Genomic DNA, 24,069 nt, shown 5'->3' with positions numbered 1-24,069 from the left:
GTATCTGTACAGGAAATTATTTGTTGCACAGTATCTGAGCAAGAAAGCTGGTCTGACCCAGACAGCCCCTCAAAAAGGCTAAGGTCTAGGTAGAGCATGACACAGCTGTGGCCAGAGCTGGCACCAGGCACCTCAACATCACAACACAGAGGCAGTGCAGCCCCAGTCTGGACACTGCCTGGGCATATTTACAAATAAATATAAGTAAATTTTTATTTATTAATGTAAAATAATACTAATTATCAGGCACAGGTTAATGTTTATATAAGAGTTGAATAAATATATTTAATTACTGCAAACAAATGTATACTTACTTATATATAAATACATTTATATTAACCCCAACATTAATTGAGATAATGTTTGATGTAGAAAATGAGAATTCTACCTGAGTTGAAAATCAAAACATACCTAGATACAGGAACTTCTGGAGAGTGTCCTATAGAAAAATGGGAGAAAACAATTCAGAAAGCAATACTGTTGTCCAAGATCATAATTATTTGAAGCTTGAAAGAACAGATAAATCAGTTCTCCTAAATATTCCTAGTAACAGTGAAATCAAAACTTAACATACATCATCTACGTTTTGAAAATAAAATTTAAACATTTTTAAAGTCCTAAGGACCAATAACTGAGCTTAAAAGGTTTAGATTTAAACTGAAAAATAACAGTTTTTACAGAACTGGAATTGTTTCCAGGCAGTCTGGCTACATCTATAAATTCAAGTAAGTGCTCTTAATTATCTTTTTAGTCAGAGGAGATTTTTGTATGAGAAGGTGTTTCCATACCATAAAGCCAACACTGCTTTAATGCTAGCATAAAAACTGTACTTTTAACTCAAATTAGCTATCTTAAGTGCTTGCTTCATTTTTTAACAGCAATATAGAAAAGACAACCTAACTTTCCTCTGGCAACAGGTTGCCATTGCTCAGCCTGAACTCTAACTATTGACTAAAACTAAATTGCTTTTTCTTGTCTGTCATTTGTCGCTGCAAATAGATAACTCTAATTGTCTTCTTGGGCTAATAAAACATGCATTAAAAACATTACATGCATTTTTGCTCATGGTGTTATGGAACTGTCACTGGGGTCAGCAAGATTCTGAAGAAAAGCAAGCATGGAACCTCTAGGCTGAAGCACAGACAGCAGGGGTGTAGTACACCAATTCCTGTCACGAGAATAACTCTCAAGAGGTTTTTTCTGTCTGTATCACAGACCTGCCCCACAGCATTTCCATTAACTTTTTGATCATCAATCCTGTTCTGATTACCTCAAAATCATCAGCAGAGAACAAGTCAAAAGGGCTATCTGAAGCCTTCGTGTTGATTAGCAGTGCATCAAATTCTTTGCCCACCTCAAAGTTTCCAATCACATCATCTAGTCCTAGAGCTGAGGAAGAAAACAAGTTCACAAACACGTCTTCAGCACCAACCTCTTTCCACCATGTAGACATACTTGGCAACTTACTTGAAATATTCATAAGACAAACAAGAATTTAGAAGATTATGAGGAAAAACCCAAAACCAAATTGAATACTGAGCATGTTATCACCTGAGTTCTTAAGAAACTTAAGAAGCAATTGGTTATATCGCAAAAATATTCAATCTACAAACAGGGTAATGAAATAAGTCAGAGAAACAGTAAAGTATACAATAACACTCACCTTGCTAAGGCAGTATTAGATTTCATTTTTTAAACAGTTTAAGCAACTTTGAAAGGTTGTATAGGCCTATTACAATAGTAATATATAATAAAATGATAATAAAAGAAGTGTCCAGTGAGGATAACTAATTGTAATTAGCAGGAAGAAAGAACAGTATGGCATGGAAAAATAATCACAGCCAGATCTGAAGGTCTCATATCTATCTACCTGTAAGGCTTGGCTTGTGGTCTATTATTTAGCTTTGTTTTTTCAAAGTTTCATTACAACCACAGGCCTCAGGTCCACAGGTTCTGAAAACTTATATACTCATCTTCAGGAACTGAGTGCTTGCAAGTGCTTAGAATACCTAAAAAGAGGCCTTTGCATCTCTTTAGAAATAGCTGCCAAATAGAAATAAATTAGGATGGTTTTAAGTTGTTGAAAGTACCTGTGAATTAAATGAATTTTTCCAATACTCTGAAATTAAGTTATCAAAGAGCATAATATCTACAAATAAGTTGTACATTTATTTTCAGATTGCTCTGACAAAGGAACCTCAGTCTTCATTGAAGTTTGTGAGTGGCAGGAATATCACAGTATCTTAAAGACATTCAGACTCCTACAAATTATGAAATATTTGATTACCTATTACTTTCAACTAAAATGATCTCATATTCCTTCACGTTTTTGAGCAGAATGCAATTTTTAGATTAAACACAAGAGGGTGACAAGTGTTTAGGAGTCTTAACAAAGCAAATTATTTCAACAAAAGAACCACTCATTTAAAATTCTGGTACTGAAATTTTCACTTTCAGTATCCAGGCTACTGAAAGCTTGTACAAGTAATATATATTCTACCTTTAAAAGTAATTCAGTAAGGATATACCAGCTTAAAATCAATATACAGAACTAACACTTTACTAGAGAAACCTAATATAGAAAAAGCACAAGAGTAGCTGGGAAGGGAAACCACATAGGAGTTTAGGATTTTTGTAAGTCTTCCTTTCTGTGTCTCAGCTAGCTTGTTCTCACACTTTGTGGAACAGTATATATTGCAGGAAAAAGATTACTTTTTGTTCCCTGCTCATCTTATCTCTTCTCTACTTCCCCCATTGCACTCTTCAAGAATTCAGATACAGTCCTGACAAGACCTGTTCGGTGACATTTTCACTACATCTTTCAAACTTCCATTAATAATTCCCAATGGAGGTTTTAGGCAGCTATGGAGTGGCTGCACTGAAAAGATTTGGGACTCATGCTTTAGCAGGTAGTGAGCTCATTTCTGCTAACTGAAACAGTAATAGGTTTTCACTTACGTGTGGATTTCCTCTCTGCTAAATCATACCAGCTCCACTAAAACGTTTTTAATTGTGTATATTTGTATGTGCACACTGATCATAACAAAACTGGTTATCCAAAACTGGATAACCCTCATACTATATGACTGTAATCTGCAGATGTAACTGCGTTTTGAACAACCATGGTGGATAGCCTGTTTAAATTCTCTGGTTTTCCCTGAGGGAGGAGTGATTTGCATGATGTTTTGATTTGTGACAAACTGCCTCGCTAACAGCTCAAAAATCACAAGCAAAATTAGAAACTGATGACAAATAGAATGCATGATTTTACAGTAATTGCAGTTTTTCTTCTAGGTGATGGTTGCTGAGAAAACAAATTTCCAGCTGGTACAATAAATAGACAACCACTTATAACCTTATGACTAAGAAGTCTGAGGATCATTGCAAAGCAAATGTACAACCTGAAAAGCCATTAAGATTTTATTATTAAACTCTCAAGAGTAATAGAGTACTCTTCTCTAAAAAGCCTAGTATGGGTATGAGAGACTGAAGGATTATCTCTGCCCACCAGTTAGACTTCACTCTGGCACCAGAAAATCCATGAATCTCCTATGAAGACAGGGAGAGATATAATAAAAAAGGGTTGTAGCTGTCTGTGTCCACTCTAAAAAATTTTCTTCTTACCTTGGCTTCCTCCCAGAGTGGCAAGCTGAAAAGCTTCTTCAAGAGTTAGTCCTGTTTCATTCACTTTATTGATCTGAAGGCTATTAGATGCCATCATTGTTTTCCTTATAGCATCAAGCATAGAAGCTGAATATCCACCAGCAACATCTGTAAGGGATCAGACTTTTAGAAACAAGCTTTGGGTATAATTCTCCATGCTAAATTTCTATAAGCTTTAATTCAAAGGCCTGAAGAGACATATGTGGTAAACTGAACAAGTTCTGCTGCTAAGCACCGTCTCTGAAGGCATAATTCCCAATAAACGTGCTCTCACACACAGCCAAGTGAATAGAACACAACAAAAAAACAGAAAACTGCAAAATTGTTATTCAAGCCCTGTTTAAGCTCACAATAGCAACAAAACTCTTCACTAATTTTTTGTTTTCTTTTTAAACAGTTTTGGACCAACCCTAGATTTCAATATTCTAGACGTCCATACTCTAGTGGGGAAAACAAAGGAGGACCAAAAGTTGGAGACTTGCTGATTTTTAAATATGAACAGGTGGATGTTTTTGTATCTCCCAATGGTTTCCAGAAGAAACCACTTTACAGCAAACTACTAACCTGTGCCAAGACCAAGCTTCACATTGTGTTCAAGAACCTTTCGCACATTTAAGACACCGCTGCGCAACCTGGATTGGAGAAGGAACATGTTGTGTGTGATGTATGCAGAAAAAGTTCAGGAAGAGCAGGGCTGCAGAGCCATTTTATGACAAAGATTCTCCCTTAACGTCTGCAAGATCTGGTTTATTATTTATTCTGGCTGGATACCATGCAGTATCTCATGTCTGCTCAATAGAAAGATTATATAGCCCATTCCCCCAAAACATTAACACACTTCAGGGGGGAAGGGAGATGCCTTGAATCTACCACTGACAGAACAGTCAAAAGAAACAAATTTTTAGAAAAGAAATATTGATATTGATATAGATATAGATATAGAGTCAATAACTAAACTGAAAGACCAGAAAGCAGTCCAGAGCATGCTATGCGGAAGTGGATGATGAATGGTCACGTTCAATCCAATATGTCATTGATGGTGTAATGAGGTATCATATAAATAGCTTTGCAATGGTAGCATCAACTCAGGGTACTACATGATCAACAGCTTTATTTAATTATACACCATTCTTACTTTCTTTTTTTTTTTTTAACTTACGAAAAATTAGAATTGGGGCAATGTGAAATTGCAGCTCCACGAAGACTAAAAAGTTTCAGCTCTTCTTCAGAAAGATGACAGGCATGAGCCATGACTGTCTAAAGAAAAAGAGAATCACCAGTTTACTCAGTATTGCATTTACTTCTGTGGCTGTGAGTTTTGCTGCACTGCTTTAAATAGCCAAAAAGGACACATGTTACCATCAAGTGAAAGTAATGCACTTCCTGAATGAAGCTCTTAAAAGCAACATGGAAAAAACTGATTAACTTCGGTGTGCCTGACATGTCATTCCTTCAGCTTTTTTTCATTTTTTCAATATAAGAATACAGGGTGCTTGCTCTTGCAGTGACTGCTGTGACCAAAGACCTTCAACAAACAAAAGCAAGAATTCCTCAATTGTCCTAGTGCTGTAGCAACCTTACAATTTATATTTAGCTAACACAGAGACTAAGTACTGGGGCTAGGAATACATCAGATACAATGGAAGATGTATGTACTCTTAGCATGCTTCCTATTGGCTCTCTAAAGCTTTGCACCAGGGAGAGAGGGAGAGAGATATTAAATATTCTTTAAGTAAAATAATCTAATTTTTTATGCAACTGATAAATTAGTTTACTTAGCCTACATAGCTGACTTCAAAAATAAGTTCACAAGCAAAATATAGGGGTACAGGATAGGATAATTTAATAGTACATAAAACAATTACTTCCACACAAATCTAATTGGCATTACCTCATATGCCAAATGCCCACTGAAAGAGAAGAGCAAGAGCTCAGTTAGATCTTGCAATCTGGACATAAAATTGAGAATGGCACGGAGACAGTTTCCACTGAGCATCTCCTAATAGCACTGTACCCCTCCTACCCCTCCCATCTCTACTTATCGAGTTCAGTGTAGCTGAAAACACAAGGAGAATAGCCGCATCTTCAGTTATATGGTAGCTGCTGAAGCATCTACCTTCCTGCAAATCTGTATTGCTTTTTTAAAAGCAACATCTCCAAAAAAACGTGCTTTAGAAACACTTAAAAAATTGACTTGCTGTCTCAGTTTGGGTAGATGGGGAGAAAATATCTGAGGTTCTGTGTTTAATAGAATGCTTTCCCGAACAACCAGGAGCCTGAGTCCAGAAGGCACCAGTAATCATGATTTTTCATGACCATTTTCACTTGTGTGCATAAAAGTCTGACAGAATTAAGACCTATGCTTTTGCAGCATGAATATGCTCTTTAGAACACTAACACCCACAATCCAAATCAGTATGCAAAGGACTGTGCAAGAAAACAAAGGTTAATGCTGTGTACATACTTCTGTAGTCCATTTTGATTTTTCAAGCAAAAAGGACAGAAAACAAGTAATGTGTTGGGGTTCAATTTCAAACACAGAAATGGGAGTTCAATAGCAAATTCCCAGGGAGTTGCCAGCTGCCCCTTGTGCCTCAGAAAATTCTCTGCTAAATTTTTTAATTAACTTGACTGATATTTAAGTATTCTGACTTTAGTTGGGTTGTTCATATTCACTTCTGCCACCCCACTGTCTAATAACATGTGCCTTGGCACTCCGACCTGTAATTACTGTGGGCAGCTATATTACATTTATCTCACCAGCATAAAGCATTAATGAATTTCAACTCTTCAGGCTAGTGTGCCTCTCAAAGCTTGGTGGAATCAGCTGGTAAAATGAGATGAGAGTGCTTTTGGATAGTCAGAGCAGTAAGGTGCACTTGTCTGCAAGTGAGGTTGATGCTCAGAACTCAACAAGGAGGGTTGCTTCTCCAAAGGAAAAAAATGAAGTTGGTCCTACCATAACACCACAGAAGAAATCTTCAGGCAAACCAGTGTGCAAAAACTGGATAATATCCTTGGAATATAAGGATAACTGGGTACTGTCCAAGAATTACCAGTTCCTACAATACCAGTTATCTAGTCTCCTTCTAATCCCATTGCCCTAATTCTCTTTGGAGCCTTTGGAAAACGGATCAGGGAGCATAAAATATGTTTATTTTTCATCTCCCCTAAAATACTTAGGAACAGTGTGGGCTTGTTTAAAGATCCAACACTTCAACAGAGAACATAAAACAAATTTACTTTCCCCCAGATGTCACTGACCTTCAAAGAACAATACAGATTTTTCAGGTAAATACAGTAAACCATCCTATTCTCTACATGGATTAATGTAAGTTATGGTGGGGAAATTTTTATGTGGCTACCTTGCTGGTTAGCAGCTTGTTTTTATCATACAGTTCGGTGTAATTCTGGTAGGCAGGAAACATGTTCTCCACAAGTTTGACTTCTTCTTCATTCTCACTTATGTGACTCTGCAATAAGAAAATGCGTAGCAGTTAGTCCTTTAAACAGCACTGAACCTGACATTACAACCTTCTGAGCAATCTACTGGTGCTAAACATACATTCATAGAAACTAGTGTTTGTAGAGCCTATAGTTAGATGTACTCCTTGGATTTCTTTTTTCATCAGACCCAAAGAAGTTTCCATGGGACCCAAAGAAGTAGCTCCATTTGTTCCTTTAAAAGTGATATGAGATGGTACACATGTCCATCCCAATAGTGTGGTGGCACAATGGCCCACTTACTTTTTAGAAGATGTTAAAATAATAGATAAAATAACACGATGTGATTGTGAGGTAAAAAAGAGAGGCAGCCCACAACAGAGTGGATGCTGAGATCACGGCAGCAGACAGGTAGCTCCTCCTGAAGGTGTTGTCAGATGGTCAGCATGCTGTCAGTTCTGTCCACACCATTTAAATTGCACACAGAGCTCTCAGAGCTTACCTGCACATGGAGATCATGAGTCTCTGCTAAATCGCCAAGGGCATTCAGCAAGTCCTCTGTGCAGGAGGGGCCAAAGCGGGGTGTTATTATAGGCTGTACTCTGGGATACTGAGAATAATAAAAAGACAGGGTTTGTATTCCACATATATATATTTCAGTAACCATAAGTAAGACTAGCATTTACATGGCAATTACATTTTGTCTTCATTGCTTATTGGTTACTGCATCAGTGCCAACTCAAATTAAGCTGTATAGTCATTTCCTTGCTTTCCTTAGACATTTCTTTGCAGAAACAGAGAATTAAAGTGGGGATTTCTTACAACAATTTTAATGAACTTTATTAAAGAATTTGTTTTCATTAGAACTCTCTTAAAGTCACTGTGATTTTATCAGTCTTCAGCAGCACTGGATACTTTTTCACATTTGCTGACAGTCCCATATGCATGATGAGAAATAAGTTGGTTGAATGACCAGATATTTTTGAGTCCCACTTCTGTGACCATTGAAGAAGCTTGCAAAACTGCAAGCTTCTGCAAAACCAAAGCCCTTTTCTTGTTCAACATTCTCTATTTATAATAGCAACAAACTCCTATACTCCTCCCTAGGCAGGAAGAATAGTGGTATAATCAGATATGCTACACAGTAGGAAATAGTGGAGAAGACACCAAGAACTGTAGAGATTTACACCTTGCATCTCTAGATTAAAATTTTCATAAAAAATAGTCAACAGGATTACAATTCTGTCATGAGTCAGAGGCAAGAGTTTTGCACAAGCCAGTAAGTGATAACTTGGACTGCAGTTCCTTGTATTATCTCCCAGAAAAAAGGAGTTCGGGTCCTTGCAAATCAGCCAACTTACTCCAGTAATACCTATGGCTTAGGCATTAAACTCAAGGCATCTGCTCTTGAGTATTTTGAGATAGGATGTCAAAAGAAGCCACTGAAAACTAAAGGCTCATAAGAAAAGTACTACTGCTTGTAATATTGGAGTGTAAACCTCTATCTTTACCACAGGAGCGCAAGCCTGAACTTCTTTAGAAGCACACTTTAAGACATGTGCTGATCTGAAACACTAATTTTATAGTGGATCAGTAACTGTACTGAAAAAACAATGAATTCTGCTGGTCATAATTCTTTTAATTAGTCTGTCTACTTATGTACCACAGAGTGATAAACTGAATTCCACCTTTCTTTAACAGAAAATTTTCCTTTCTAGGAAGCGAGATATTTCAAACTCAATAGAGAAACATACAGGTGTGACATTGCTCTGCTCTGAGCACAGAAAACTGACTTGACACTGTTACAAGTCCATTTCTCAATGAAACTAGCAGAATATTTATCAGAATGATGATATCTGTCTATTACACAGAAAGATGTATATTTATTGATTTATCACCAAGACAACAGCTTTGGATAGGAGGATTAACTATTTAATGTATTCACACAGCGTCTTCTAAATACAGAAGTGAATTCCAAAAAGAACACTACTTACTTTCTTTTCCAGTAGTTCTTTGACAAACCTGAAAAAGGGTAGAAATAAAGTTGCTATAAATCTGTCCTCAATGTCATAAATTATGGAAAATATTAAAAATATATACTTGGACACCCTGTTAAACATTTCAGACATAGATCAATTTTTTATGGAAAGTTGAGCCAGATTTTCAGATGAAATAAAAAGAGGGAACACAATGAATCCAGGATAGTGACACCAAATTACGCCAGTTTTGAATTTGACCCTGAACATGTAGACTATTGTTTTTTCCTTTGCAATGCTTAGCATTAGACAAGCAGTAATTATTCTGAGTTTCCCTGAAAACCAAACACATGCTACATTAAATGAATTGAAAACATAATTATAACCTACAGCTGCAATATTAGAGAAAGAAAAAACAAACCAAACTTAAATTTGCCTGTCCATGAATTTAAATTGCAGTGTTAAAATCTTTTCAAATCCAGTTTTTAAAAGATGCAGCACACATCTTACAGGAGGTGCATATGGCCTCGTTCACTTAAAGAACCCTTGATTTTCTGGAAATGCTTCTATTAATGTTAACATACAGATGATCTACCATTTGGAAAATAAAGATTTACTTGCTCTGTTAAATAAAAGAAGCTATCTCAGACCTCTACAAAAAACTCCAAGCAGTCACTATGGATAATGCAGATAGCAAACTAAACTTCCTCTGACTTTGGAAGAAGGAAATTCTTTGAAAGCCTGTTTTTTCAGTGTATGTAAGTGACTTCCAAAAGACAGTTTGAGATGTTTTATGGGCAGGATCTCTGTGAACTTTTGTTTCATAGTTTATAGTAAGAAAACCGTGTAATTTTGATCACAACATGTGTTGTATCAATTTTATCAAATATCTTCAGAGAGAAAAGAAAATAATGCTAGAGGCTGGGGGTACAGAGCACTTGTGCTAGATCACGAAATGGAAGTGAGAGACCTGACCTCAACTTCTGCAATGACCAAAGGAGTTTGAGCCCACCATTGTCTTAACTTTGAGAGCCAAAATGCAAAGTTAATTAGGTATCATCTGCCTGTCTCTCCTCTTACTGATTAACTTGATATAATAAAATGCTCATTTGAATAGAAACTCCAACAGAAGTATAATAGTCAGGTGACAAGCCATAACTTCAATGCGGCTGTTTTCATTCTTTTTCACATTCTTTGAAAAGTGTGAGCTGTTTCAAAACTGATGAATTGTGATGAAGTATGTTTCACAAATATACCCTATAGTTTGTTGGCTTATGGACTTCTCTATGAGGAAAGAAGCTCTGCTTCAAATCACTGCCTTCTGTAGCAGAAGAACAGACTTGCACATAGGTTCTCATCTTTGCAGGTGGCTATAACTAATAGTACCATATATGGTAATCTAGCTGTCAATTCCGTAACTTTTTTTTAAATCCTCTTTGACAAAGAATGGTAGATTCAAATTCTTGACAAATTTAATATATAAAGCATTTGGAATTGTATCTTATTTTCATGCATACAATATAAATATTTCTGGAGGTCAACTGTAAGTAACTGAAATTATTGTAGTTCATTTTCTGTCAGTGTGACAGATCACATTTCTTAGATTCTTAAAAAAACAAATTGCAAAAACACAACTAAAATGTTGCCCTCTTAATGAAATAGCTTTTTCATCCTTCTGCAATTGTATTGCTTTGATTCAGGTAAGTACTCCAGATCCATTCCAAGAAGCACATGGCTCTCTTCCCTAGTCAGCTACGGAGTACTTGTGGCAACCTCTCACCCAAAGCTGAGAAACAGTTCTTATTACACAATCAAAAAGGAATGAGTTGGAGGCACAAGATAGATATTTAAAAGAAAGCTATTTAGATCATTCTGAAGCTTTTAAAACTATAAGAACTGGAAGTTCTGCTGCTTTCAGGCCCATTTGGCAGGACTTGCGCTGTATTATGAAAGCTGAGGACTTACATAGAAGAAAATAAATGTTAGTAGAATGAAGATAACTAATACTACATGTTTTAAAAATGCCTTTAAATACAAACACTGTTAGAAATCCATGACCATTTCTAACTTCTATTGTCATGCCTTTAGCATGATTTGTAAAAACAAGGTAGTGACCTCACACAAGCACAATAAGATATTTCTATTACTCTTAGGGGTTTTCTCTTTCAGCATGACATTTGAAATATTTATACAAGTAAATAAATCGTCTCATGAGAAGAGCTGTATGTCTGCTTAATTGTTTTCTGAGCATGGGTGTGAAAGACAAGAGAAACATACGACAGTAAGCTGCCATAATCCAGTCTCGGTTCTCCTCCACTACAAACATTGCCTTGATTTGATTCTCCTTCCTTCTCTCAGCTGCATGTTGGAGTAGTTTGAATGCTGCTATGATGGAGAAGAGATCTTTAAAATGGGGTATATGAAAGCTGACTCCTACAGCTTGAATAAAGCCTTAACCTAAATGGTGGAAGGAAATAGCTCAGAAGTTGATGGGGACAAAGGAACTGGCTGCCACCTCTCCATTGTATGTCAAGTCCATCACCTCCACATACACAGCTGTGAAAAGGAAAAGAGGAGGCAGAAAACACACATATTCTCTCAAACCCTAGATCTGTGGCTTCTCCATCTCTTTGGAAAAGCCAGAGAGATGCCATTTGGGCTGTGCAGCAACTGGATATGCAGGAATTGCCAGGACTATAGCGGACAGTACTGTTGGAAGAAAAAAACCTGTTGCTAATAAATTCACACCTGTAATCTCTTAGAGAGATTCACATTCACTTTTCAGACATATGAAAAATCTTATTTTAAAAGGTTATGCAATCAATTTTATCATTTTACCTTTCTGTCTCTTGGACACAGTCAGCAGTAATCTCTCTGTATTGTGGCACACTGTCATTCGTATCCATGCAGACTTTTCCAACAAATGCTCGTTGACCAAATTTATCTGTTGAGATGCATTAGAATAAAAACTCAGAATCACTGGTTCCCAGAAACCATTATCAAAACTTGTACTGAAATAAAAAACAAATTCCACCCCACCCAGCTTCATTTAAGATGACCAGAGTTTATACTCTTTTCTTAGCTCTAAGTTGGGCTCATTCATGTGACTTTTAAGGATAAAAAGAAAAGAAGAAATAAGGAAACAAACAACACTTAAATAGGAGCTGTCTTCCACATTATTATCCAACTTTATAAATGAGAACTAGATTACTGTAATTTAACCACAACTAGAATTCATAATGGTTGTATATGAAGATGGCTGTGAAATAGAGGATGAGAAACACAAGCATGGAAGTACAGTAGCTGTAGTAGATGACTACCTGGAGATAAGAAAAGGCACAAAGATTTCAGCAAACCATGTCTTCTTAAGGGAAAGGAGCAAGATTGCCAACATGCCTCCCACATGCAGTTAGAGGGAGAAATTTCCAGATCTATTCTAGCCTCTTTCTTGAGATTTACCCATGATAGATGAATAAATCAGAACTCATGTGTAAGAAATGCATATAATACTCAATTCTAGGCTGTCAAATGTGTTTCTAAATCAGATCTTTTGTCCACTTTTATTATTTGAGTTGTTGAATGTAATGGCTTCAAAATTTTCTACTAAATCGGAAAGACAAGGTAATTTTTGATGAAATCTGAGGTTTTTATTAAATTTCTCTGCTTTGGGAGTTGTCTGAGCCTTGAGAAATCCTGCAAGAACTACAGCATTTTCAAACAGCAGGCATTTGCAACTGTGAACAGAAGGGAAGGATAAGATTCTGATGCAAGTTCCACTTCTCCAATTTCAGAGGCTGTGTGAAGATGTTTGACATTGATTATCAGCTGAAACCTCAGAGTATCAGGAAATTAATTCACTGACTGGGCCTCTTGGCATGCAGTTCTTTTAAACTTCAAATAACAAAAGGTTAGAAAGAGCAGAGAGCTGCAGCTGGAGAATAGCTCCAGCAGACCTAATTCAAGCTCAGCCAGCAGCAGGTTTGGGAGTGAAGAGACAAGGAGAAGCAACAGTAGGACAGAGGTGCTTAAGTGAATGTGGATAACAGGTGGGCTTTGGGGACACAGTGTGACAGGTACAATGAATAAAAAACAAATTAGGAGAAAGACAGATCCCTAGATATTCTCAAACTCCTAAACATTGTTTCCTTCAACTAATACGATGCACACAATATCCTTCAGAATTCACTGTTAGACTCACCTGTAATTTCAGCGAGAAGAAGAGAACTATCTGTGTGAATTGTTGCAAAGTAGCAAGCTGTAGTCGTGCCATTCTTTAGAGTTCGTCTCTAAAAAAAGAAATCAGTTTCAACTGTCTGGAAAAAAAACTCAATAAAGCTGCCAAAATGCAGAACAGGCAGTCTCATTTCAAACTGCAAGAACATTTAGTTATTGTGAAATTGTGCAGTGAAGTGAGAAGGTAAAAATATAGATTTTTAATTTCATATTAGCTTTTTTTAAGTCTGAGTGTTAATAAATACAAAGAATTCCTCACAGAAATCTTGCAAAGGCTAAACCCATGTAAACCAGTCTATATTCCTTCCCCCAAACTGGAAATACTCCAATTTATATTTAAAAATACAAACAACTAGTCATTTTTGTTATTTCCTAGTTATGAAAGGCTCTCCAATTTTCACAGTGAAGCACTGTTTATCTAGCATTAGCAAAGCAAAGCTTTTGGGGAACATGGTCGTTTTCTTTTAGCTACCTGATCTAGCTGGAAAAACAAGGCAGGTTTTCATGTATCTAAAATCTTTGTTGTCCCCAATTACAAAGTAACAAACTTACTGTAAAAGTAAACTGAGCACAACCACTCAGACTGTGAGCTCATTATTTATCTAATACATCATTTGAAAGGAACTGGTGGCTGACACTTCTTCATATTACTTTTGGGGAACATAATAGTAAATGACCAGCTATTTTAGTTACATTCATTCATGATGAAATTTGTAGCTTCTCTTGTCCTTGGGACTGATGCAAACTATATTGACTACTTATCCAACATATAGATTTAAACCATATTTTGGATTCTGGTTGCCAAGTAATTTGAGAATTTTCTTTAAGTTTTTTCAGTGAGATAGAAGGTGGGACATCCAACACAATGTTTGAGAAAAGCTAGAGCTAATTATTTGACAAACATGCAGCCAAACTCTGTCTTTTCCTTACAATATTCAAATGAAAATCTAAATTCAAATGAAATCTAAAAACAATCTGTTTCCAAATCATCAGCATGAAGAGGAGGTTCCAGCTAAAAGCAGGTAAATTTCACCTTAAATTGTTTTTTTTCTGAGTATAGAAAGTGTTTGGTGGAAACAGGATTTTGATTTGAAAAAATCCACTCTTTTTTTCACTACAACTTCAGAAGTACAATGAAACTTACGAAAAATCATCTGTTCTGTGCAGGTTTAGTCCTGTTTCTAACAGCTGAAGGTTATTATTGGCCCCATCAAACACTGCAGAGTGACTGGTATGCTGCATCTTCTGTGGGTGAAGATGTTTTCCTGACCCTGTCCTATCTGATTCACATGGGGAGAGCCTAACTGTTGTGTCCAGGCTCCCACCACTGACTTCCACCTCTCGCTGGCAGCTCTTTTCCAGATGATGTCGTGACACACCTTGCACAGTGAGCTCTCTAGCTGTGCTGGGGTCACTCAGTTTGCACTGTAATAGCATGTGGGGGCACAGAGCTCAAAGGTGAGGTCACCTCGATGTTTTAAGCAGCTGAAGGCACATGTGTTTATCACTGGAGCTTATGACCAAGCTGCTCCCACGTGTTTTTATCATGGCAGATGGCAGAAAGTAATTTCTTTTTAAATTTGTGTGGCAAGGAACAATATAACTATTTCAGATTTGTTATATTATGTTGACAACAGATGCTGTCACAGTAATAGACAAATGCAAGGCAAATTATGTTGGCCAAATAATTTAATCTGTTGAAGATATTTCAGTCCACATATTAAAGGATAAATTTCAGTTATAGGACGGAACTAGTACTCTGCAATATAACCTAGCTGCTTATTGTCCATCCAGTGGACAAAAAGGCTTCACATTGCTCAGAACCAGCCTAGCTCACAGTCTCTGTCCCACAATACCACTGAGAGACTCCATCTAAAGGCCCTGCAGTGAAAGACATTCCTACTACAAGGACCTCAGCAGCAGCAGTGTCTTCCTTTACTACTCCAAAACACCCCAGATTTGTAGTCTATGGGAAGCATCTTCTCTTTCATGTGGTTTTGGCAAAAGATAAGTTCCTAATAGATGATTTTTGTGCAGCAAAGGAAACACCCGCTGATTTTTTTTTTTTTTTTTTTTTCTTACTATGCTTGGTTATGTCTGCACCTGCTGGCTGTACTAATTCTGTGAGTAGTCTTAAATGTTGGTCATTGTATTCAGAAAATGTGATAAACAGTTCATTGTTAACCTTGTGACTAAATGAACTCTATTGCCAGCAACAACAGAACGAGACTGGAACTAGTAACAGACAATCTTGGCTAGCAATTAGAAGAGTGGCTATCTTGGTTTTATCTGGTTTCCATGACAGTAAAACATGAGCTATTCTTTCTGCTGACCTTCTGAAAACATACCTATATTACAAAAAAATTAATGTCATCAAGCAGGTAAATGTTGTTTGCAGGACTTACAACAACTCTGGTGTACACTTCTTCTGCAAAACCACTGTCCTGGTATTTGGCTTCTGTTGGGAATGTGTAGGAAGTCAACCACTGCAAAAGAGGCAGGTCTACTCTTGTACCAGTAAATGAATACTGAGGGGCATGAATATGTGTATCAACCAATCCCGGCATGAAGAATTCACTAAGGAAAGAAAATAAAATTATAGTAATCCAAAATGTCTCAAAATTCTCCATGGTAAGTAGCTTTGTTTTAAACAGTATCTTTGAGTAAAATCCACCAGAGTAAATAGCAAGTATAGATTATCCTGTCTCTTCCAGCTTCAGCCTGTAACTCCTGCTGTACCTCTACCCACACCCATTTTTTGGTATGAAGCAATTGAGTAGTACTTTTACATGGCAAAATACACATGGTTTTTTTTGAGAAAAACAGTGCAAGAGCATGATGAATCCAATTATCTCTAATATTGACCCACCCTAAATGCCAAAAAGGCAAACTGACTTCACAATAACTAAAATTATTCCACTGTCGAATCCACCTGAAAAAGACATTTGTACACAGCCTTGCTTTCTAGTATGGATATATATGAAATGCTTTTAGCTTCCAGACCATAATACTTACAAAATGTGCCTTTCTATATGCCAGTTTTCCTCTACATTATTTGTATGTCTATATAGATATATAAAATCAATTAATGTCGAGGTTTAATGGAAGAACAGACACTGTGTCTAAAAATGCAGACACAGGCACTGGTGAAAAAAGCTCTGCTCAATATCTTGACAGGAGAGGCATGTTTACAATGGAACTGTAAAACTATATGTTGTCATGTAATGTTCATGCAATAACAGGGATGAATATATCAACATTACTAGGAAGTTGCTATGACTATTTTGGTTTGTGCTGAAATTCCCTACTGCATAACATTTCTCTCACTCCTCTTTCCTTCTTCCCGACTACTAAATGATCTGAATTTTATCTCTTTTTAATTCCCCTTCTTTCTGTTTTCTTGCAGGCTATAAATGCTGAAAAGTCTTCCTCAACCTGGTCCATATTCTCAGCACCTTCCACTTTCCTCAGGCTATTTCAGGTGAAGAAAATATCTGATGACTGATGTATATACTATATGATTAGCCTTTCAGCAAAGCATACAAGTTTTTTAACAATTGATTACTAGAAGGATGCTGTAGCTCTCAATTCTAAGTCACAAGTTGTTCACAGTGCTACTACATGCAAAGCATAGTAGATACAGTCCAAAACTATTTCACTTCACCATAAAGTTGGGGCATTTCACTGGCTGAAGAAAAAAAAAAATCCTCTAGCTGCAGTATAGTGAGAAATCAGAAGTTCTGTGTGTAGAAGTTTTAAATCTTCTAATAGTATTAATTTTTTTTATGGAATATGTCAAAGTCCAAGCAAATGAGTTTCATATTTGCAGTGTCAGTGTTACCTACATTTACTGCGTCTAGAGTTTCATGTTAGGCACAGCCCACTGCTAACAAAATGGATATAAAATGTAATCTCAAGAAAGAATGGCACTTACTTCTGTGAGCAAAGAAGAGATTATGCCTGAAAAGTAAATATGACATTTTGTTCTGTGCAGCATACGTCAGCCAGCACAATTCAGCCATGTCTGCCATCCCAAACCAAGGAATGCAAAAATAACATGGACTGTCCATCCTCCAAGTCTCTTCCAGAGCACAAGCACCTTTGGGTAAAGAGATGTCACTGCACCAAAACAGAGTTTTGCCCACCGTATTTATGGGTATTATGTGGATTTAATGTGCTCCCTGCCTCACTTGCCCTCACTCAAAGAATAAACTGCATTTGCTGAAATTAATCTTAACAAAACACATACTGTTTACTCAGTTGTCTTATGTCAGATGTTTTGAACCCCCACGTCTTAGCCAGTTCCTCTAGCTGATCAGCTTGTTCCACAAACACAATCTAAAAAAAAAGAAAACACAGTTAGGTTCTTTAAACGTGCATCCCTCATCAGGTTTATGTGAAGGCAAAACAAGTTATATCTTAAAACCAATTTTACATGCTTACTACAAAGGTGTTAGGTTTGCATTGAGACACTTGCTCCTCCTGACTGTCAAGCATGATTTTGAAATACCTTCTCATAATCGCACCCACCTTGTAACTCGTAATGAAACAATTAATTTCTTCTCAGGTAATAACAGGCAGAACAGCACAGACCTTGGTGTCCTGTAACGTAACATCATGCTAGCAGTACAGTCACTTGCTGAGGAGGTGCACAACAGCCTTACAGGAATTAGGTTACAGTATTCACAACCAGAGGGGTCAAATTACTTGCTTTGCCTACAACTGACCAACATCAAGCGAAGTATTTTCTAATTTTCTGCTTGTGTTGGGCTTTATTAATTTTTTCAGTGCCTAGGATAAGAAAAGAAATTGAGGGGGAAAATGTGGATAATATTTTCATTCTACAGAACAAGTTAAAAGGATGCTGAGATCTTTGTTTATTTAAAAAAAAAACCCAAAAAACTGCAATCTGGAGCCAAACTCAACCCCATTTGACTCCTAGAGAACGACTCTACTGATGACGAGTTGCTGTTGCCAAGTCAGAATTTTAGCATACTTCCTACTTATTTTTAAATTCTATGGTGTTTTAATCTACAAAATGACTCTTAGCAGCTGAATTCTCAACTCCCTGATTCTCTTGTCTGTCAATAATAGGCATGACAACTCCCCAGGAAACAGAGATTGTGGAGCCTAGGAACTGCAAGTCCTGCTACAGGCTCCAGGTGGGATCCAGGTTTCCTCAAGACTTGACAATTTAGAGGACTCAAAAGTCTCCCCTGGCCAACGACTGCCCATCTGAGCTTACAGAAATTCTTGCCTAACCACAGTTTCTGCCAGAAACCAATTCATGGTCTTCCAACTCCCTTGGTGTAAGAGCTCATTCCTCTAAGTTCAAGGGAATACTATTTCTGCTACCAGTATACTTCTCCTCCTGGGAAGATGTCCACGCTGAGGGCCTGTACCACCCTCATGACAGCAGTTTCTAGGGCAACAGTTAAAAAGAAAAAAAAAATAGCACATTTTAAAAAGGCAAGACTTGTACTTCCACTTGTAAAATGTCAATAGGGAGAAACTTAGGAGGAAGAGCAAGAGGACCAAAAAAGCATTGTTTAGCAGTTACTTGCATGCCATTTTTTTATGTGTATGTTTCTTTTGCATAGAAATTTACCATTTTCTGTTCTTTCTATAGACAAAAATAAGCAAAGCTGCTAAACTGTAAAGGCTGTTAAACTGTAGAGAAGAAGTTATCAGCTGCCTAGTCTTTTAAATTAATTATGGCTGGTATGATTTACATTGTCTAAAGAGCAGATGTTTAACATTTTTAGTCAGAAAAAAAAATTAAAATAATGCCATATAAATAAATAAATACCGCACTAGCAAAAATTGTAACATTATAGTATTCCATTAATAGTTCGCAAAAAGCAGTGTCATCTTCCTTCCAAAGAGGAATACAGCCAACTTAATTAACTCTATAACTGCAGAAGGCTTGGAACACAGACCTACTGAAATATCTGATGTGCAATAAAGAAAATGTCATTCAGATACTGAAGTCAAAATGGATGTACAATGAGCAATGTTAGAGCTGCTGGGGGGGAGATGGGTAAAGAGGGAGGGAAAAAAAAAAGAGAGAGAGAAAAACATGAAACACCAGACGACAAATTCTGGAAACAGGCGTTGCCATGGAAAAGCAGTGGCTGTTATGTACTCTTAGGGCGCAGAAAAATAAAATACTTGAATCACGGAAAAATGAAGAAAATATGTTTCAAGGAAACTGGATACATGAAATCAATTCTAAACCTGACACCTGGTCCATTATGGTCGAATGACACTATGGGTAAATCAGCAAGACATCAACACTCTTTTCAAACAAACTTACCAATGGAACTCCTTAGTCAGCCAAGAGTAGTACCCTATTGCTTTAGGATGCATTTGCTTTAGACACATTTCTGATATTGAATGCTCTAAGCTCTTTGGGATCCTATGCTTGGATATTTGCTCCAGCATTTGCTTGCACATTCAAGGTAACCAACTAGATGCACTGTTCTTTAAATTAGTTCTGCACCTCAACACTGTAGAAGCAAGAAAAAAATTTACAGCAGTGTCACTACAGGGTCAAGGGAATTGCATAATACTAAGAACTTCAGCTTTAAAGAAGAAAGTCAAGTAGAATAATTGGCACTTTGGGAAAGGTATATCAAAAAACTCAGAATCAGTGGCTGCTAACACCGAACACTTCTGTAAGCTCTCATGTGTTACCCTTGTAATGGGGCTGAAGCATCAAAGATCAGGGGTAAAGACCTCCCTATGCTTGTGACTAACTTAGGTCTTTTTTATACCAAGTGATACCCAAAGCTCTTCCATCAAAGCATAGCTGGGCAACTAAATTGTGCATCAACCCCAGTGTAGCAAACCCTGAGTGCCTCCAAGCACCACAGTGCAAATATTTTGCTGCCAAGAGAATGGAAAATGAATGATACTGGCTGAAGAAACATGGTTTGTTTGGACCCAACAGTGCCAGTCTTACTTTATTTCTGGCTATGACATTCATAGGTGAGCATGACAAGGGGTGATCCCTCTTCCCCCTCCCACATGATCTCTTCCCTCCCTATTCCCACAGTCATTAAATTATATATATATATAAATTATATATATATAATTTATAATTATATATAAATAATAAATTATATTATAAATTATATATAAATTATATATATATATAAAAAAATATATATATATATAAATTATAACTGCAATTATAGACATGATGCCTATTGTTTGACTGGTTCCCAAAACTAGAATGTGAGGCTAAATGAGAGACAACAACACTTACTAGACCCAGCTGCTAAAGGAACTGCCCAGCCTGCTGAGAAAGGCTAAGCAATGAACTCCAGATGGATGTTGGTACCTTGGTACCTTCCTCCTTTTATAGCTGACACATGTCCACTTGCTGTCCCAACTGGCTTAAATCAAACCTCAGATTTAAAATCCTTATTCCTCAACTCTTGTGCTTTTCATGACTTTCACAGGAGCTTTTATTTTAATATTTTTTCTATTTACTAAATATTCTACTCACATAGGATAATTACACCAACGTTTCAATAACAATTATGTTACTGAACAGCACTCATGCCCGTTTTCTTTACCCTAAGGAATGATGTTCCTTCTATTTGCTGTTCCTCAAGAGAGACATTACACTGCTCTGCAAACCACTTGGTTAAACATGGTCCTTTACTTTGCTAAATTGATGATAATTTGGGGTTTTATACCCAAAAGCAATGTTTTTCTTCATAAAACTCCCTTTACATCTGGGTCAAAGCAGAGAAAGATGACATTTTACATCCCTTGGAGAATATGCAGGGACTCACACAACAGGACCCAGCCGTTCATACAAGTTGACCTGTTCACAGTATCAGAGACCATGCAAGAATCTTCCATGATGGAGTCAGCGACATGAGGCAAAAGCACCTGCTTAGTTAAATTTACATCTTTGGGAGGAAAGGAAAAGCAGTTTTGGCGTAAATTTGAAGAATAAAGGTAAGACATTTTCTAACCACTATGTCCTTCTCAAAAAGCCAACTCTTCTGTGATTCCAGAGGTTGTTCTGCATGGGGCTACACTATGAGTAATAGGGAAGGAAAAGAGCATATGGGATACTCACTGTATCAACCCCCGGAATATTAAAATGCCAAGAATTTGTAATAAAAAGAGAAGAAATTATAAGGGCTTGTTTCTGTATTCTGGTGGGAATTTTATTTTAAGAAGATAGTGTTTTAATGGAAATTTAAAAAAAAAAAACAAAAAACCAAAACCACCTTCTAATTTATGCAAGGAAAACAGTGTACTGTGAATCCTTGTTCCCTGGGAGAAGGAGAGAGAATAAGTGAGAGCACAGATCCCTAGGTGTAGCTTACTAAGGTACTTCTTTTTCAAGAAAATCACTAAAAAATCTGATTTCCTATAAGTGCTGTGACGAGACACTTTTCCAGAAATTGCCATTAAAGAGAGTGATGGGGTATGAAATTCTGTCTTCTGCATCTGAGTTACACCGCCCAAACCTTTCTTCATTCAAATCTATTATTTTAGTGAATACCAGCCAATACATACATACTTCTGCAAATTTTTACTCCCCTCCTGTACCTCAAAATACAGCTCCTCACAGACTTGATATACCTTGCACCAGACTCCTGAACAGCTATAAAAGGGCTGTCTTGAAACAGGCCGTCATGGACTGGTGTGAATAAAGAAAACAAACAGTTAGGGCTCAAAATGTGCTTTGCACAGATTTCAAATGTTACCGAAGCCTGGCACACTGAAGCCTGTTATTTAGCCACAAGAAAGAAAATTACTTTTAAAAATTTTGTATAGGGTGCCCATATATGTTATGGAGTCTATAAGAAATCACCAGTCTGCCTCCACAACCTGCACTGTGAAACTGAGTTTCAAGTGTGATACTGTAAAGGGAATGACACTGCTTCCCTGCTAGACTCTATCCTGCATTTTCAGCAAGTGCAATGCTTGTTTTAAGCTTGGCTCATACTATTGACACGGCCGTGCAGTGGGTACACAGCAATTATTCACAATCCCTGTTTAGATACCCTAAGAAAAACAAAACAGCTTGTGAAACTGAAAGAAAACAGAAAATCTGAAAGAATGCCAGGTTTAGGCACGCTGCTGTTCTGGGAACACTCAGCACACCTCAAAAGCAGATCTACGCCAACAGCAGACTCGTGCCGACGAAATGCTTCATCCCGGTTACCTCCAACTCCCGCAAGTGCGAAAACCCTTCTCCGCGGCGCCTGCCCCGATAGACAGGAGTGCGAAAATTTTCCGCTTTCTCCCCGAAGACCGCCGGAGCCGGCCCTGCGCCTCACCACCCCCGGACGCGGACTCGGGGCCGAAAAGGCTCGTTCTCACCGCCCCTGATGGACCCTGCGGAAAAGCGGGGCTCCCGGGGACCACCGCCCCCGCCGAGCGGACCGGGAGGGATTGCCTCGCATCTCCCCCGCCGCCCGGACCGCGCCGGCGGCCGCGACACCCCGCCCGCGCCCCCCACTCACCGTCCCGTTATCGTCCACCCCCAGAAGGTGTCCGTGGAGGATCTCCATGGGGGCGGAGGCGCTGGAGTGCACGAAGGTCCCCTTGAAGACGTGGGCGAGCGGCGGGCGCTGCGGGGAGCCCATGGCGGCGGCGGGCTTGGCGGGCTGGGAGCTGCCACCCCGCGGGCTGCGTCCCCTCGGTGTCTCCCGGTGCCGCCGCCGGCTTCCTGGAGCTGTCACCATTTCCCCACCCCCTGGTGACTTTCTCTTCAGGGAGTGGTTTCGGCGCAAGGAGGGCGGGAGGCCGGGCCGCACGCTTCGCCTTCCCCCGACGCCGCCGGGCGGGAGGCGGCCGGGGGTGCCCGGGAGGTGCGAGGGGTGCCCCGCAAGCCCTCGGCCTCCCCGCCGCTGAGCCCCCCATCCCGGGGGTTTGTCCTCCTCCATCAAGAGGCGCGAACGCCCGGAGCGATGCCCGGTGGGTTTTGAGGTCCCGGTTACGCCCTGGGAAGCGGTGAGGGATTCGACAAGGTCTCTGGTAGTGTTTTAAGAGTGTCTGGCAACTCACTTTTTGCAACCAACCTGCGGGATGTAATCACTTGCAGAAGTTTAATTTACAGGAGGTTGGGTTTGTAGGTGGGAAAAGACCTTTAAGATCTTCAAATCTCAGACTGTCTCATCACTCCTCGGCCTCTGTGCTGGATATTAGAAGGGTGTAGCAGTAGAGAATAGATGCCAGCTGAGGTACCAGACCTACCAGAAGTAGGCAGCCTCATTCAATGGAGATGGTCTACAGAAAAAGAGAAAACAACCTCAGGAAAATGAAAGGCAGAGAAAATTTAATTTTGTTAACTCAGAGAAATGTGTCCCCAGAACGATATTCTGCTCCAACAACCTAAGTCAAAGTACATAATAAACACATGCTAAGAGGATCACTATTGAGAGTATTGGGGTAAGACTTCAAAGAGGCAGAATTATGTGCATCAAGGATAACACCACAAATGTCCTCTGAATTTGTGTTTGAAGGCAACTTTATTCATCAACTTGTCAAGTGATGAGTGAACTTGACACCGAGGGCACTGACACTATCGTTCTCAAGGCTGCATTGCAAAGTTTGTCATTACATGGTTTATCATTAAAAGACCTTTGCACTCCCCTTGTGCTGACACTATACAAATGCATGGCAGATTATCTATCCTACAAACTCTCCAGACTAATGGTGGGAGGAGAGAGAAGCACAGCAGGAAAGCACAGAATAAATTTCATTTTAGCCTGCCATG

At 38.4% G+C, this 24,069-nt stretch overlaps 1 protein-coding gene across 1 annotated transcript in view; it reads right to left on the bottom strand.

The window, feature by feature from the left end:
* Window positions 1-23,035, bottom strand: part of GDA (guanine deaminase) — a gene marked incomplete at its 5' end in the record, with an annotated part of 29,827 nt that extends 6,792 nt beyond the window's left edge. The window contains 13 exons of the mRNA XM_082301528.1: window positions 412-439; window positions 1,271-1,389; window positions 3,625-3,771; window positions 4,228-4,295; window positions 4,823-4,920; window positions 7,029-7,136; window positions 7,610-7,717; window positions 9,102-9,129; window positions 11,922-12,027; window positions 13,282-13,369; window positions 15,722-15,893; window positions 17,566-17,654; window positions 22,814-23,035. Of these exons, the coding sequence (XP_082157654.1) occupies window positions 412-439; window positions 1,271-1,389; window positions 3,625-3,771; window positions 4,228-4,295; window positions 4,823-4,920; window positions 7,029-7,136; window positions 7,610-7,717; window positions 9,102-9,129; window positions 11,922-12,027; window positions 13,282-13,369; window positions 15,722-15,893; window positions 17,566-17,654; window positions 22,814-23,035 (1,381 nt within the window). The remainder of the gene's footprint in view (window positions 1-411; window positions 440-1,270; window positions 1,390-3,624; window positions 3,772-4,227; window positions 4,296-4,822; window positions 4,921-7,028; window positions 7,137-7,609; window positions 7,718-9,101; window positions 9,130-11,921; window positions 12,028-13,281; window positions 13,370-15,721; window positions 15,894-17,565; window positions 17,655-22,813) is intronic.
* Between the last annotated feature and the right edge of the window lie 1,034 nt (window positions 23,036-24,069).

The sequence above is a fragment of the Coloeus monedula genome (genome assembly GCF_965178545.1).
Source record: "Coloeus monedula genome assembly, chromosome: Z".
In the NCBI taxonomy this organism is placed as follows: Eukaryota; Metazoa; Chordata; class Aves; order Passeriformes; family Corvidae; genus Coloeus; species Coloeus monedula.
The sequence above is the reverse complement of the archived record's forward strand: the minus strand, read 5'-3'. Positions and strand labels throughout refer to the sequence as shown.